This window comes from Charadrius vociferus, unplaced genomic scaffold, assembly GCF_000708025.1.
Source record: "Charadrius vociferus isolate BGI_N301 unplaced genomic scaffold, ASM70802v2 scaffold39, whole genome shotgun sequence".
Taxonomy (NCBI): Eukaryota; Metazoa; Chordata; class Aves; order Charadriiformes; family Charadriidae; genus Charadrius; species Charadrius vociferus.
In genome coordinates, this window is record NW_009650188.1 from 2,083,441 (window position 1) to 2,096,893 (window position 13,453).

General features: G+C 45.0%; 1 protein-coding gene across 1 annotated transcript in view; it reads right to left on the reverse strand.

Moving 5' to 3' along the window:
* The window catches only part of PACS2 (phosphofurin acidic cluster sorting protein 2), a 66,613-nt gene that overhangs the window by 13,167 nt on the left and 39,993 nt on the right, over positions 1 to 13,453 (reverse strand). The window contains exons 15-18 of the mRNA XM_009892810.1: positions 12,880 to 12,986; positions 12,025 to 12,179; positions 8,508 to 8,618; positions 6,367 to 6,475 (exon numbers count right to left, since the gene is read on the reverse strand). Of these exons, the coding sequence (XP_009891112.1) occupies positions 6,367 to 6,475; positions 8,508 to 8,618; positions 12,025 to 12,179; positions 12,880 to 12,986 (482 nt within the window). The remainder of the gene's footprint in view (positions 1 to 6,366; positions 6,476 to 8,507; positions 8,619 to 12,024; positions 12,180 to 12,879; positions 12,987 to 13,453) is intronic.

The window sequence follows — 13,453 nt, forward strand, 5'->3', positions numbered from 1 at the left end:
GTGAGGAGGAAGGCAGGCTGGGAGGGTCTGCAGAGCCACTGCTCCCTTCAAGGGTGACAGAGAGGAAGATGGATCCACAGGGTGAGGAGAGGACTGCAGGAGCACGTCCGTGTGTTTGGAGGAATTACAGTTCAGCAGTGGAAGTGACTGCACAGGCAAGACACACAAAGTCTCTCAGTGGCCAAGCACAGGAAACAGGTAGGAAGCAGACAAACACTGAAATTTCTCATGTTTCTCTTTCTGTGCATCCCTCAGCGCTCGGAGCGCCGCAACGTTCAAAGAAAAAACATCCAGCATTGCTTTCATCCAGAATATTGCTGGCTACAGCACAAAGGGTGCAAACCACCATGTATTCAGCACGGGACAGTCTCCTCTAAGCCCTATGGAAAGAATGGCATAGAACTGCAGCAAACGTGACTCAGCCAGAGCTCCCTCTTGGTCCAAAGCAGAGTGCGCTGTTGCAAATACTTTCTCGCTTTGGCTCAGCTCTGCTTTGCTCCCTTCCTACCTCACAACCCCAGGTACCGCACCTTCGTTCTTCCCCTGAAGCACATGACAAAATGACCAAGTTCCTGACTCTGTGTGGGAAGCCAGAAAGGTCACATCTTTCCAAACACGGCTGCAGGCACCCCAGCAAATAAATCTCATAGTACCGTGACGTTTCCAGCTCCAGTTTTGCAAAGGGAAACGAGAAACCCACAGAGCTCTTGGGAGAAGTAGAGAACAGAGGCTCAGCTTTCTTCTAATTTCTTCAGCTTCATGGACTGAGAAGCAGGCAGAAACAAGTCCCATTGACCAAGTGAGGGAAGCACAGTAGTCATCTAGTCATCTCTCAGCTGCTGGATGGCTTTGCTCTGAGCTTTCAAAAAACAAATCATGCCCAATTCCAGCAGAAAACTCATCCTTGTTCCCCCTGGGAGCTCAGACTCCCACTGAGGAGAGCTCAGGGGCAATTCTGAAATAAATCATTTGCTTCAGTCACCATTTATCACAAGCTCACAATGATGCACAAACTGTTCCCGAAGCAATCCAGCTGGACTTCAGCTCAACTAGTCTAGTCCTGTCACACGTCCTCTTGGGAACTTCGATCTTGTAAATGTGCCTCGAAAAATGCAGCTTATCAAAACAGCTGCTCTTCAAGTGGATGGAACGAAAGATGAGATGACCATGCTTGTTCTTCACTTCCTTTTTCATGCTCTTTCCTGATTCTTCTCCTTTGGGATCCCAAAATACTAATCCAGAATTCTCTCACCTTGGTAATGGTCTTTTCTATTCCTCCTACCACATCCCTGCAACTAAAATATCCCCTGTCCCTGAAAAGGCAACTCCCCTTTATTACCTAGGCTGCACAGTTTCCCAGGCTGCAGAGGTTTTACCCCCATAGCGATGTCCAAGGTATTGTTTTTATCCACAGTGCTTCTGAAAGTCTGGGTATCTCAGCTGTAATTTAAAGCCAGGCCTGACTCCGTTTTGTGATTTTTCACAGTGTCACTGACACATCACTGCTGTAATCTGGGAGGGGGGGAGGGGGGGAGTAGAGGGGGTGGTGTTGTTTGGAACCAACAAAAAACCTCAAAAAACAGACCTATGCATAGAGGCTAGAAAGAAAGAAAATATTTACCTGGAACAGGGAGCTGTCTACTTACTATTTTTGTTTGGGAAAAATCCATCCACCTGCAATCAGTCCTTCCAAGGTGAACTGTTCAGAAATAGACTTGCAGGCTCCCTCCCTACCCCAAGAAATTAATTCAGATTGAACAAAGGCATATAACCAGATTTATGTTTCAGAACTCTTAGAAATGAGAAGAAGCCACATCACCAGGAGTCACCCAGCTGACAGATGGAAGGAATAATCTCTCTCACTTCTGGGGCAAAGTACAAACTAAGCTGCAAAGCCCTCAGATATTACAGTAATAGGGACTGAATAATCACTTAGAGCAGTTATGCCAGTTATTAGTCTTTTAATAAAATTTAATTTACAATTAGCAATCCAAACCAGATTCAAATGTAGCCAACCACCTGTGATTTCCTAGCAGGAGGATCTTGGGTACCACCCTTATTCCAGGCAAGTCCTGCAGGGGGTCAACAGGAAAGAGAAGACTTCTATCGCTGAAGGACTAGCAGAGCCTCTAAGCCACTTCAGGTCAGGGCACCATCACCAGCTCTCCAAGGTCCATCTTCGGTATGAAGCATCTGTCCTTCCCACTGGGCAGCTGTAGCTGTTTGCTGGTTAACACTGTCCCTGTTCCACCAAGTCTCCAGCAGCCAAACCAAACAAAGGGACAAAGCAACTCCAGGTCCACCCGACAGACACATCAGATGAGTCACCTCTCTGCTTCTCAGTAAAACTCCCATCTAGCTCCCTTCATGTTCCTAGAGCAGGCTGGACATGCTCAACAGGACATCCGGCACATTTCTTGAGCTTTGACTCTCCTCTGCCAGGCAAAGGCCGCAAGTAAACTCCTGTTCCATTTCCACAGGCTGCACAAGGAGGTTCATGCAGCAACCAGCCAGGTGATACGGATGCTTCTGAACCAGAGGAGGGACGGGGTTCGTCTTCACTAGCTGTGTTCATATTCAGCAACCGTGCAGGGTGTGTTTTAGAAGCAGCACTTGGAGAAAGGACCTGGACTCCACCTAGCCACTGCCCTGCGGGCAGGCAGAGACACGCAGCAGGCAGAACAGTGTTACCCCCAATTCCTATTGCCCAGGAACCCACGCTGGCTCACCCTCCAACTCAAGGCACTTGTGCTCCAGGGAGCAAGAGCTGGGGAAGTACTCTACAACACACGAGAGTGAAGACCTTTTAGTAAATGTGTAACTAGGTACGAAATCACCCAGCCCTCACCCTGACAAGCGAGCAGTGCTTTTATTTTCAACAGCCAAGCTGCTCCCCAGATTCACCCAAGGGCTGTGCAGAAGCCACGTGGCATGAGCTGAATTACAGTAGGTGACACCAGCCCAGGTTCACAGAACTGATCAGTTATCCAGCTACTCTGAAATGAGTGTCTGCCAAGTCTCAGACTGCAAATACTAGAGGGTTTCATCCAAGAAAGCAATGCAAAGAGGTATCAACATCGACGATACACCCCTCCTAGTGAGAGGCCAACCTCTGCCAGCACGGTCTCAGTTCCCCAGATGTTGCCAGGACTGCAGTGTTTCTTGACAATTCAGTAACCAGTAATTCTCCCAGTGTTCAGAGACAACGTCAGCCACCCAGTGTAACGCGGAGGAGCTGAAACAGCAATTCATTTCATTCCTGAACACTTCGCTCATTGCCAGCCCCCTTGATTTCAGGTAAGGTCAGCAGATGCTCCAAAAGAATGGGACAAAGCTTTCGCACCATTGCAGTCCATCACAGGCAGTACATGCGCCAACCGTTTGCCATGACAAACAGAACAATGGGACAGGAAGGAGAGCAGAGGTAAGTCAAAATAGGGATAGCTAGCAATAAAGTTATAAAGCAGCTCATTACGTACAGCTACATCCTAAAGACTGGCTCACTGGTTTGGCTTTCCTTGGACCACTAGGGCTTGTTTAACAGAGCAAATGCTAGGATACTGGGAGATTTGTCTTGCAATGAATTTGTAGGTAGTGCTGCTGTTTCTACATGGACCACTGCCTTGAAAACTGGCCTTGGAGAAGCTATTCACCTCCAGCCTTGAACGAAATGGAGTCGCAGTAACTTTGTGAACTGAGGACAAAAAACCCCAATGTCCAATAATCGTATGATTTGCAGCAGGGGACCCTGCAGAGCAAGGGGGTCTTGAAGGCAGCTCACAAATTCCCTGCTAGCATACATCTGTCTCCTCTTTCTTAAGCTCAGAGAACGCCCACACATTTGGGATAGCCTGCCGGTAAGAGCCTAGTCCTCAATTTTCTGATTACAGGGAGAAGATTTGCTGGTCTGCACTCGGAAACTATATGGCTGAACGCCCCCCACCCCGTGAGCCACTGAGTGCCACCTACTGCATCCCAGTTCCAACAGATGGGAAGTGAAAAGCCTTTGCTCAGTTCTGATCCTTTTGGAGCTACACTATAGGCTCTGATGGCTAGGAAGAAGGGAAGAAAAAACCCTACTTTCTCTGTGTTTTACTGCTCAAAGCTATGCTCTCAGTAACCCCTTAATTCCCACTTAATCTACACCCTGGGAACCCATACGTGTGGTCCAAAGGCAGAGCAGTCACTTTTAACACTGCGCTCTGCCAGCAGATGCCATAGCTTCAAAGCAGCGAGCAGAATTGAACCTAAAGCACAAACTGTGCATCCCAGACCTGCAGGAACTGTTAAACAAGGCACAAAAGACCAGTTCATACGGGAAAATATATAGGAGATGGGAGAGGGAACCTAAAAGGAACTGATACCTTATGGTAAAATCAAAATGAAAGCTCTTTTTCCTTTTCAGAAAGCAACCAAAGAAAAAGATAAATATGTTATTATACTTACAACAAAGTGATGCATTCATTTAGATAGTGCTAACAGAAACACAATTTCTGTGTTGTTTTTCACAATAACCTGCTTAAGCTGCTGCCAATGACAGAGAGTTGCATTTCTAAAGAAAGCCACACGGGGAAATAACTACCCATCACTCCACGGGAGAGCTCGTTCCTCTAACTCACTCTCTAGTTTGCTAACGGGGTACTTAGCTGAAAGTAGAAGTTATTTTAAATCCGACATAACAAAGATACCAAGACACTGCAGGCTATGCCATGAATCTGCCTAAAAGTCTCAGCAATCTCTCTTTCAAGTAACCTTCTGCAAGGTTTCAGCCTGATCTAAACCTATCAGCAGCTTCAGGCATAGCACCACCAAGCAAATAGTCTAAAATCCAAATGGATCAGACCAGCTTGGTAAAGCAGTCATGAATGCTGCTGGGAGGGCTACCTGCATGTATTACTGAAGCACATTTCAGATGTTTTTCAACAAAGTATCAAAATTGACCTTTCTGGGCACATTAGAAATTCAAAATGATTAAATGTATGTTAATGACAAAAATAAACCTGCAACAGAATGGAGAAGGCAGTGGACACCAGCGCAGAACCCAGCACCTGAAGGGTGCAGAGAAAGAACAAGGCAGCCATCAGAAGGGGTTTACACTGCACTAGGGGTGTCTGAACTCTGTATTTGTAACTAAGGTAAGTCTTCACACCAAAAACAAAATAAAAGATTGAAGGCAAGAGCTCTGAGTACACTATGGCTCTCTGAACCTCATCTTTATCAGGTTAAAATTACAGAAGTTCACAAATACATGAAGAGAGTGCGCTCTTTTTAATGGACTAGTCAGTCTGGAAATATTTGCCCTAGGAGAGCACAAAGAATGGGCTAAATTTTACTGATTCATTTCTGCAAAGTAACGTAGAGCAGACACAGGAACGGAAAAGCAATATACAATGAGCATTTCTAAAAAGAGGGAAAAAAGTGACTCCACCCACACCTTTAATCCCTCCCAGTTCTCATGCAAAGGAGGCACCAATGGGGGATGTTAATGGACCAAAAATGAAAGATCAGAGATAACACGGGAAGGGTAGTAACTAGCGATTAACATAATCCATGCCTCACAGGACATTGCTAGTCCCTAATCAAGAAAAATTACATGAGCTGAGTGTTTGTCCTGCTCTGAGAAATTACTGGCATGTGCATGAGTTGGAGTCTATTATTCTCCTCTGTGCCTCAGAAACAATGCATCTCTACCCTTCAGTGACAGTTACTCTTCTTCCCACACCACAGCCACATGAGGCTCTATGTACTTCTGAAACTGGTTTTCAGACCCCAATCCTCCCTCCTACAGGCTGCCTATCCCTTAAAGGAAGTTGAAATAAAACCTGGTGAATGTCAGCCCTCCCCAGTAGGAGTCCTGGTAGCCTGCAACTGCCAATCAAGAAGGATTTTGTCCCTCCTGTGAGAAGCTCTGCTATTTACACTCTAAAAAGAAAGGGTTTCAGTTCCCTCAACACTGGTGCACAAAGGCCAGGTCTCATGGCAGATACTTGGGTAGCAGGGGGAGAGGGGGAATGCCACAATCCAATCTTACACAGCTAAGGTCTCCGTGGTAAGGGAGAGGTCTCTGTGGTAAGAGATCTCTGGAACATAACCAGATATAACATGTCCATCCCCCAATCCTGCCCAGTCCTCACTTCCCCAAACCTCTCAGATCTTCAAAGAAATCACTGCACTTAAAGTAACAACACTGTTGTGGATTCACTGTTACCTAAATGGGACAAATCACTGGGTGCAGGCTACAGTAAGGTTCTCAAGGTGTTTGCAGTTTGGAGTGATTTTAAGACTGCTGGCAGACAAGATGAGAAAAGCACTTTGCCTTCAACCTGATGCTCATTCTGAAAAGTCAGTATTACGTTAGTGACATACCTTTTCTGCTTGTACGTCAGCATCGCTTCAGCAATGGGCAACTGGTGTGCACAGTTTGCCCCTGCTATATACTGAGTTATCCGGGAGACAACATCAGGCGTTTCTGGAACTGCAGTAGAACAAAGAGAAAATAAATTAAGTGACTCCTCAGACCACCACCAGCACTGCCCTCCCTTTGCTCAGCCAAGCAGCTCACAGCATCCAGCCAGCTGCGTTTGAACTGCATCTTCCAAAGGAAGCTCCGCAGCCTACCCCAGAGCACTGTAAAGCTGTCTAATCAAAAGCAAACATCCTGCAAGAGCACCTCGGTAAAAACATTAGGAAGGCACACTAGATATGCAGACATCGGTACACAGCATTATTTATTGAAGTATTAGTTATTTTACATCTGTTAAAATGCTTTTCTTCAAAAATCTGTACCCGCTCAGGGTCAGCTTTAGACTTTTTTGAACCTTGACTGTAGGTATCTGGTGAAAAAAGTGCCTAGCCATCTCGCCCAGGGCCTTGGTGAGCCGCTCTGCTCACATCAGCATTTGAGCTACCTGCTGAGTTAATTGAAAAGACTGAGAGCCACACAAGGGTAGGAAGAGCACAAAGATCACGTGTGTAGCAGCAAGTATGCTTCAAGCCTGCGAGAGTGTTTGATTCAAGTTGACAGGAAGACATTTCCTAAATGCTTTCCATATTTCTTTGGTTTCAAGCAGAGCCTCGACTGTGAGATCAAGGGAATGCAAGTTACCTTCACCAGGCACTTCCATACCTTAATGGAGATTCTAACCCAGAGTCTCTTACAACAATTATTTGAACAGTGAACTGTGAAGAGCTATGATTCTTTGCCAGATCTTCTTATGCCATCACAAATGAAAATGGACAATCTACAAGGCCTGGACTGCACAAAAATGAGTCTGCATTTTCCTCACAGCATGCAAGCAAATAAATAAGACCTACATACAACCTACTAAAAAAAAACAACCACCAGATATGGTTCTTGAGCTGGATTTCTGTAGCTAATGAAGTATTCCTAACTCAAACACAAAAATCAAGTCTGTATTGACATTTGTCTGCATTTTCAAGTGCAGCAAGGAATTAAAAGAAACCTCTTCCAGAAATCTGTTCTTCCACAAGCTTAGAATCAAGAAAAAGCATAGGTTGGATGGCACACTAATGCAGCCTCCTGCTCCGAGCAGGGCTAACTTCACCTCCAGAACAGGCTGCCCAGGACCTTTTCCAGCCAAGTTCCCATCTGCTGGAAAAGGCTCTGAACAATCCCCTGTGAAGTGGTCTCTTTCTCCTTCTCTGGCAGCGAGAAGACTTCCAGGATCATCCTGGGACCCTGAGGCTCTCCGCTATTCCAGTAGGACAACCACACTGCAACCTCCCGACTTATGCAGTGTTCTGAAAACCCCGAAGCTTTTTCCTGATAGTGATATTTCTGTGGTGGATATGCTGCCATGAGAGCACCACTCCTCAGTAAAGTAGCAAGCCTTTGTGTAGCCCTCAGTGTGAGATGCAAATCCTCCTTTCTCCTGTTTCTTTCCATTCCTGAAGGAATGGATGGAAACACTGTAAGCATTAATATTTTAAGCAAATTAGTACTTTAACACACAGTAAGGTTTTATCCTGGCCCAGAAGAGATTCAGATCAGAATAGGAACTTGTTGATCTGACCTAGGGCAGCTCCCACATGTTACAACACTGGTGAAGAACAAAATTCTTTTTTAATGAGAAAGATACTGCCAGCAGATTTCAGAAATGTCAAGGTCATTCTCACGTGCAACTAACGGAAGTTAATCTTCCCAGAGTTTCCAGTTTTCCAAATCTTTTAGCCTGGACAGTTTCTGAAGGGCCAAAGAAAGCAATGCGCTAAACTTGGTAGTGAGATCTCCACAAAGAACAAAGCTGAGAGACAGGTAAAAACAGTGTGACTCAGAGACAGCTAGTGCCTCTGGGAGCCAACAACTCTTCGCAAACCATGTGGAGGACATACAAAGGTCAGCATCTGAAAAGGGAATGTGGTGTAGTGAGGAGGAAAGAGGAACAAAAACATTTGTCTGCTTCCTCTTGTATTTACTTGACCTTTGCTAAAATTACTCATTCAAGCCTTTTATCCCACAGAGGCCAGACAAAGACACGTGGTCTTACCAGTGGTCTGTGCTTCAAGTTTGTTGAACAGATCTCTCCAGGCTAGATCTTGGAAGAAGTTGTTGTATCTATAATCTACAGACCCCAGATACTTGGCCACTGGATGAGAGCCTAAGAAAGAAAGGAAAACATGACAGTTGTTCTTCCCAGCACGGAACACAGGTGTGTTTTTTATCTGCCAGGAATTAAATTCCGAAATCAAAACTACACTCGACACCCCAGAAATAAATTTCCTCAATTGTAACAAAATAAATTAGTCCAGATTATCTCTACAAGAGCATGCAAATAGACTTCCCAACAGAGAGACCGCTTCAACACCGCTGATATCTTTCAGTGACACCTCCCCTTCCCCCCCGCCAAATTAAATTTTAAAAGGCCAAAGAAAACAAGACAGGGAAACTGCTGAGGAAATAAATGATTTGGAAGACACAGAGGCCCTACGGCTCTCCATCTCAGTCTCTCAGTTTTGCAAGCAGCTTTCCCAGCAGTCCTTCCTGCCCACGGGCTGCACCACGGCCAGGTCACCTCTGCCAAGAGGAGTCGGACCCCCTCCTCCAAACACCATTCACACACCATGGCTGTTTTGCAATACTGAGAAGAGGCAATTGTCCCCAGCCAGGAAAAAACATCCCAGGGAGGCTCGTTTAATTGGCAGAGAAGGGCTGTAAGTTCAATAAATACGCTGTAATTAAAGACAGAAGGCAGAGTCCAAGGACTACAGTCCCCGGTGAATGTTGGCATATGCATCAGGTCCTTGCTTGCTCTAGCTAAGCCTTATGGCTCCTCTGAGCAGGGAAAGACCTACTTGCAGGAAGTTTGCGTGTCCAGCCTCCAGCTTGGAGCCCTGGGTGGAGATCAGTCTTCACGCTTACTTACAGTGAGCAGGAGAGGGAAGGCATTTAAGTGATTGACTCTGCCCTGGGAGGTGGCAAATTTTTGCCACCTTCATTTTAGGCGACGTGTCCCCCCAAAGCAGATGACCTGCTCTTGCAACTACCTCTCCAGTCTTCCAACATAGGAGAGAAGGTGCATCAGTATTGTACTTTCCAGTCACCACATTTCAGTCATGCTCAGCAAAAGCCCTGTACATTTATCATCAGCCATGAAGTGGCCTCAGAGTTCCTCCTAACCAGCTTATTTTTATCCTTCCTGCATACTGAATTCTCACATCAAGCTACACTTCCAGAGACTGCGACAGTTGAGTCATCAGCTGGTAACCTGACGACTCCTTCCAAGGAGACCCCAGTTGCTTAACTACACTACCATCCGCCAGTAAACCTCATGGTGGAAAAAAATCCACTGTCTTTTCTCAGTCCTCCAAACAAGTGCTAATTTTCAGACTTCCAGGAAAGATTAAAGCAGAAGGTCTCTCTAAGCTCCGCTCAGTGTTGTTAGAGACTGGGGCCTAAGTTCCTTCCTGGACCCTCCTGATCGTGGCTACTTTCAGAAGCATCATTTCTTTTGCAGTGGAGTTTTAAACAGTGCCCGTGCAACAGCTCTGCACCATGCACTGGAGAAGCTTTCCCACATGCTGGGTAAACACATCGCACATGGCAGATGCAGTTGGAAACAAGTACTAAACACCAGGTCTCCCAAGAAGCTCTATCCATGAGAGCTAAATCAAATGCAAAAAAACCCAAACAACCCAAATCACCAAAATAACCCCCCAACCTTTTTTTTTTTTTTTCTTCTATTTTATTTGCCCCTTTTCAGTTGTTTATACACTGGTTTGGACATCAAAGGAGTCTTTCAGCCACAGAATCGGAAGCATGAAGCAGGACTGAATCTCCCAGTACAGGTGCTTACAGACACCAAGCATTTCTCACTGTTAACAAACCACTGTAGGTTGACTCTTCTGTCATTGCAGCATGTAGTTATGGATTAAGAAGGTAAAATCATCTTGGAAAAAACTCCACCACTCCTACTTCGAAGATGCTGCTAATAGCAGAAAGTCTTTTCCTTTAAGTCATTTATGGCATGGTCACCATTCCATCTTTGGTGTTTTTTCAATTGTCAGAAAAGAGAGGTTGCTCCTCAATCACTTTAATGAACTGCCAGAAACCTGGCCAGAAATAAGTACTTGATCTGATCAGGAAATACTGCAGACTTCTATGGGAAAGGCTCTGTTAGAGAAGTTTCTATATTTAAAGTACCTTTAAAAAGCATTCCCAGTTCTGAAGCAGTCCTATTATATTATCAAAGTGCTTTGTTCTTTTTTTTTTTTTTTTAATTACCAAATAAAGTTTTAAGATTTAAAAACCAACCCAAAAACACACTAGCTAAATTTTGTGTTTCACGTTCAGAGAGAGAATATTTTCCTACGATTAAAGACTGCAGGACAGAAAACTCTTCTCCTGAGGCCAGGAGACAGCATGTGAAGACCAAAGTCCTCAGGCACAGAAATAATTTTTTTTTTGTGCTTTTACCCCCTAAAGGGCTCTCTCATCTTCCTGCCAACCACTTCGGAAATTGAATGCCTTCCTTACAGAATGATCCAGCTCTCCTCTTCTGCTTTCTTCATTTTATTTCTGCAAATCCCACCACTGAATCGACAGCCTAACCCCACCGTTCATGGTGCCAGCTAGCAACTTCTGACTCCTACAGCAAATGCCATCACCTGGTCTCAAACCTAGAAGACTGGAAAATACTGAGAGAAAAGTGCTTTTCGAGTTTTCTGTTGCCTACATCACCTAAGTAATCTGTTGACACAAGCCAAGCATCGGACTAGACCAGCTTCTGACATCACACCCTTACAACACCAACATTGCCCAGATAACTCTGCCCACAAGCACCAGTAACTGCCTGGCTTCCCAGGCCTCTCTGTTACAACATTCCTCATGTTTCTGACTACGACAAGACCCCTAAATGTTATTATCAGTCCATTCCACTTGCACAGACACAAGTGATCCAAGCTGGGTTACCTTCCAGCCAGGCAGGCTTGTTGAGCTGTTGGAAGGGCAGAGATAAGGTGCTGGAAAACTGAGGGAAAAACCCGAGGAGAACAGCACATAAAGGAAAGGTCAAAAGACATGTTATTTGAATAATTTAAACCCTCAGCAGTTTCACAGCCTTTAAAAAATTTTCAACCACCCCCTCTTCCATAAACATTTTCTGTGTCAGCCTCAGGCAGGCCAGAACAGTTATCGCTTTGGGAAACACAGTGCCCAATGAATTTAAGATTTTAGCCAGTGAAAGGGCTTCCAGAACATTATTCTATGCATTCATTATACCATGATAAAAAGATATACAAGAGCCTCCCTATATGGGGAGAAAGCACGCAACCCCCTGCTTCAATCGAAAGGTTTACAAGCAGACTTTGGCATCATGAACATAAAGATGCAATTCACTCACGCAAGAGCAGCAACGCAAGCATTACAGAATACTATGACAGCATGATGCTTGCCTCATTTAACAGCCATATATCTAGCCAAAGCTTCCAGGAGGGGCTTTCTCCTGAAGGAACACATCACATTTAACCCGTTCATCTTTCTACGAAGAAAAATTGCTCCTTATTTACCTAGAGGGATGATCAAAAATCTCATGTAGCCGAGCCAGTCTGGGGTTTTGTGAGACAGCTGCTCTACAAAGAGCCTCAATACAGCACTGAGGTAATTCTGGGCTCCGGCCACTGCAATTTTAATGGGGTTTGGAGGCTGTGAATTGCAGTTACAGCTAGACAGAAAAAGAGGGAACATATTCATAATCGTGCTTCCAACCAGCTATTTCAGAACAAGTTAAAAAAAATAATTGGTTAATAACAACCAAGGCAGAAGAGAGCTCGTTCAATACACAAGGCAATATCACAATGATTGTCAACAGCTTAAAACCTTATTAACACAATGTAACACTGTTCAGTACTTTCTTAATTGGTCTCCTTGCTCTTTCTTTCACGCATTTTGAGAATCTAAAGGGCTGGACTCAACTATCCAGGTTAGGATGTAACTATTGCAACTAACTCAGGAACCCGCAGTCCTCAGCAGGTATCTAGGGAATGCCTTGAAGAATTCATCTGGGAATTACTTGGGGGCAGAGAGCAAGAACTATTTAAAAACCTACCTATTAGCTTCGCATGCTTTACTGGTTATTAGATCTGACCTATGAGGCAGCCTCCGAAGCACAGTCTTTTAAAGTCAGCGGTCTCAGTGAAAGGAGACTTGTATCCCCACACACAGGGCAGAACAGCAACAGCTTTGCAGGGCTGGCAAGTGCTGAAGAGCACTCTGACTTCAGGAGAGTAGATTGGGGAGAAGTATTGGAAGGGAGAAGTATTTCTCAGTTATTGGACAGAAAACTCCCTAGGCACTGGACACAGGAGCTGAGAGGCTTTTAGAGCTGAGACTCAACAAACACCACAAGCAACGCGAGAACTTACTATCTTTGTATCCTGGAGACAATAGTGCTGAAAGCTGCCTGAATATCAGCTGAGGAGCATGTGCAGACCACTGGCAAGGTATGCTTTTGCAAGACATCTGATAGATACTGAGGAGAGAACATAACATGTTACGGTCCTTTATTCGGTACAATTTGTCACAAGAAGAAAATCTGCCTCCCCCAGTCTCCTAGGTATTCTCACACCCAAGCTCAGGCACTCTACCCATCTCCAATTTGTAGGTGATACAGTTATTTCCCAAATAACTTGTCCTTGCGCATCAGCCAAAGGACAACTATTTCTCTAGAAAAACAGAAACACTGCACCTTCTTGACAAACACCAACACTATATCAAAAAACACAGCATTTCTGAAAATGACAGCTCTAGAATAGAGGGGTTTTACGGACACAGAGAGCAGGGCAGCAGCAGAAGGCCATTTGCCTAGCAGACAGCAATGGGTAAGAGCAGATGCTCTCTATTCACCTGCTTCTGGAACTGCAGTTGCACCTCTGATTTCAAAAGGACTTAAATAAATGCAATGTTCTGCCAACCCTCAAGCGCTAAAAAAAAAAAGAA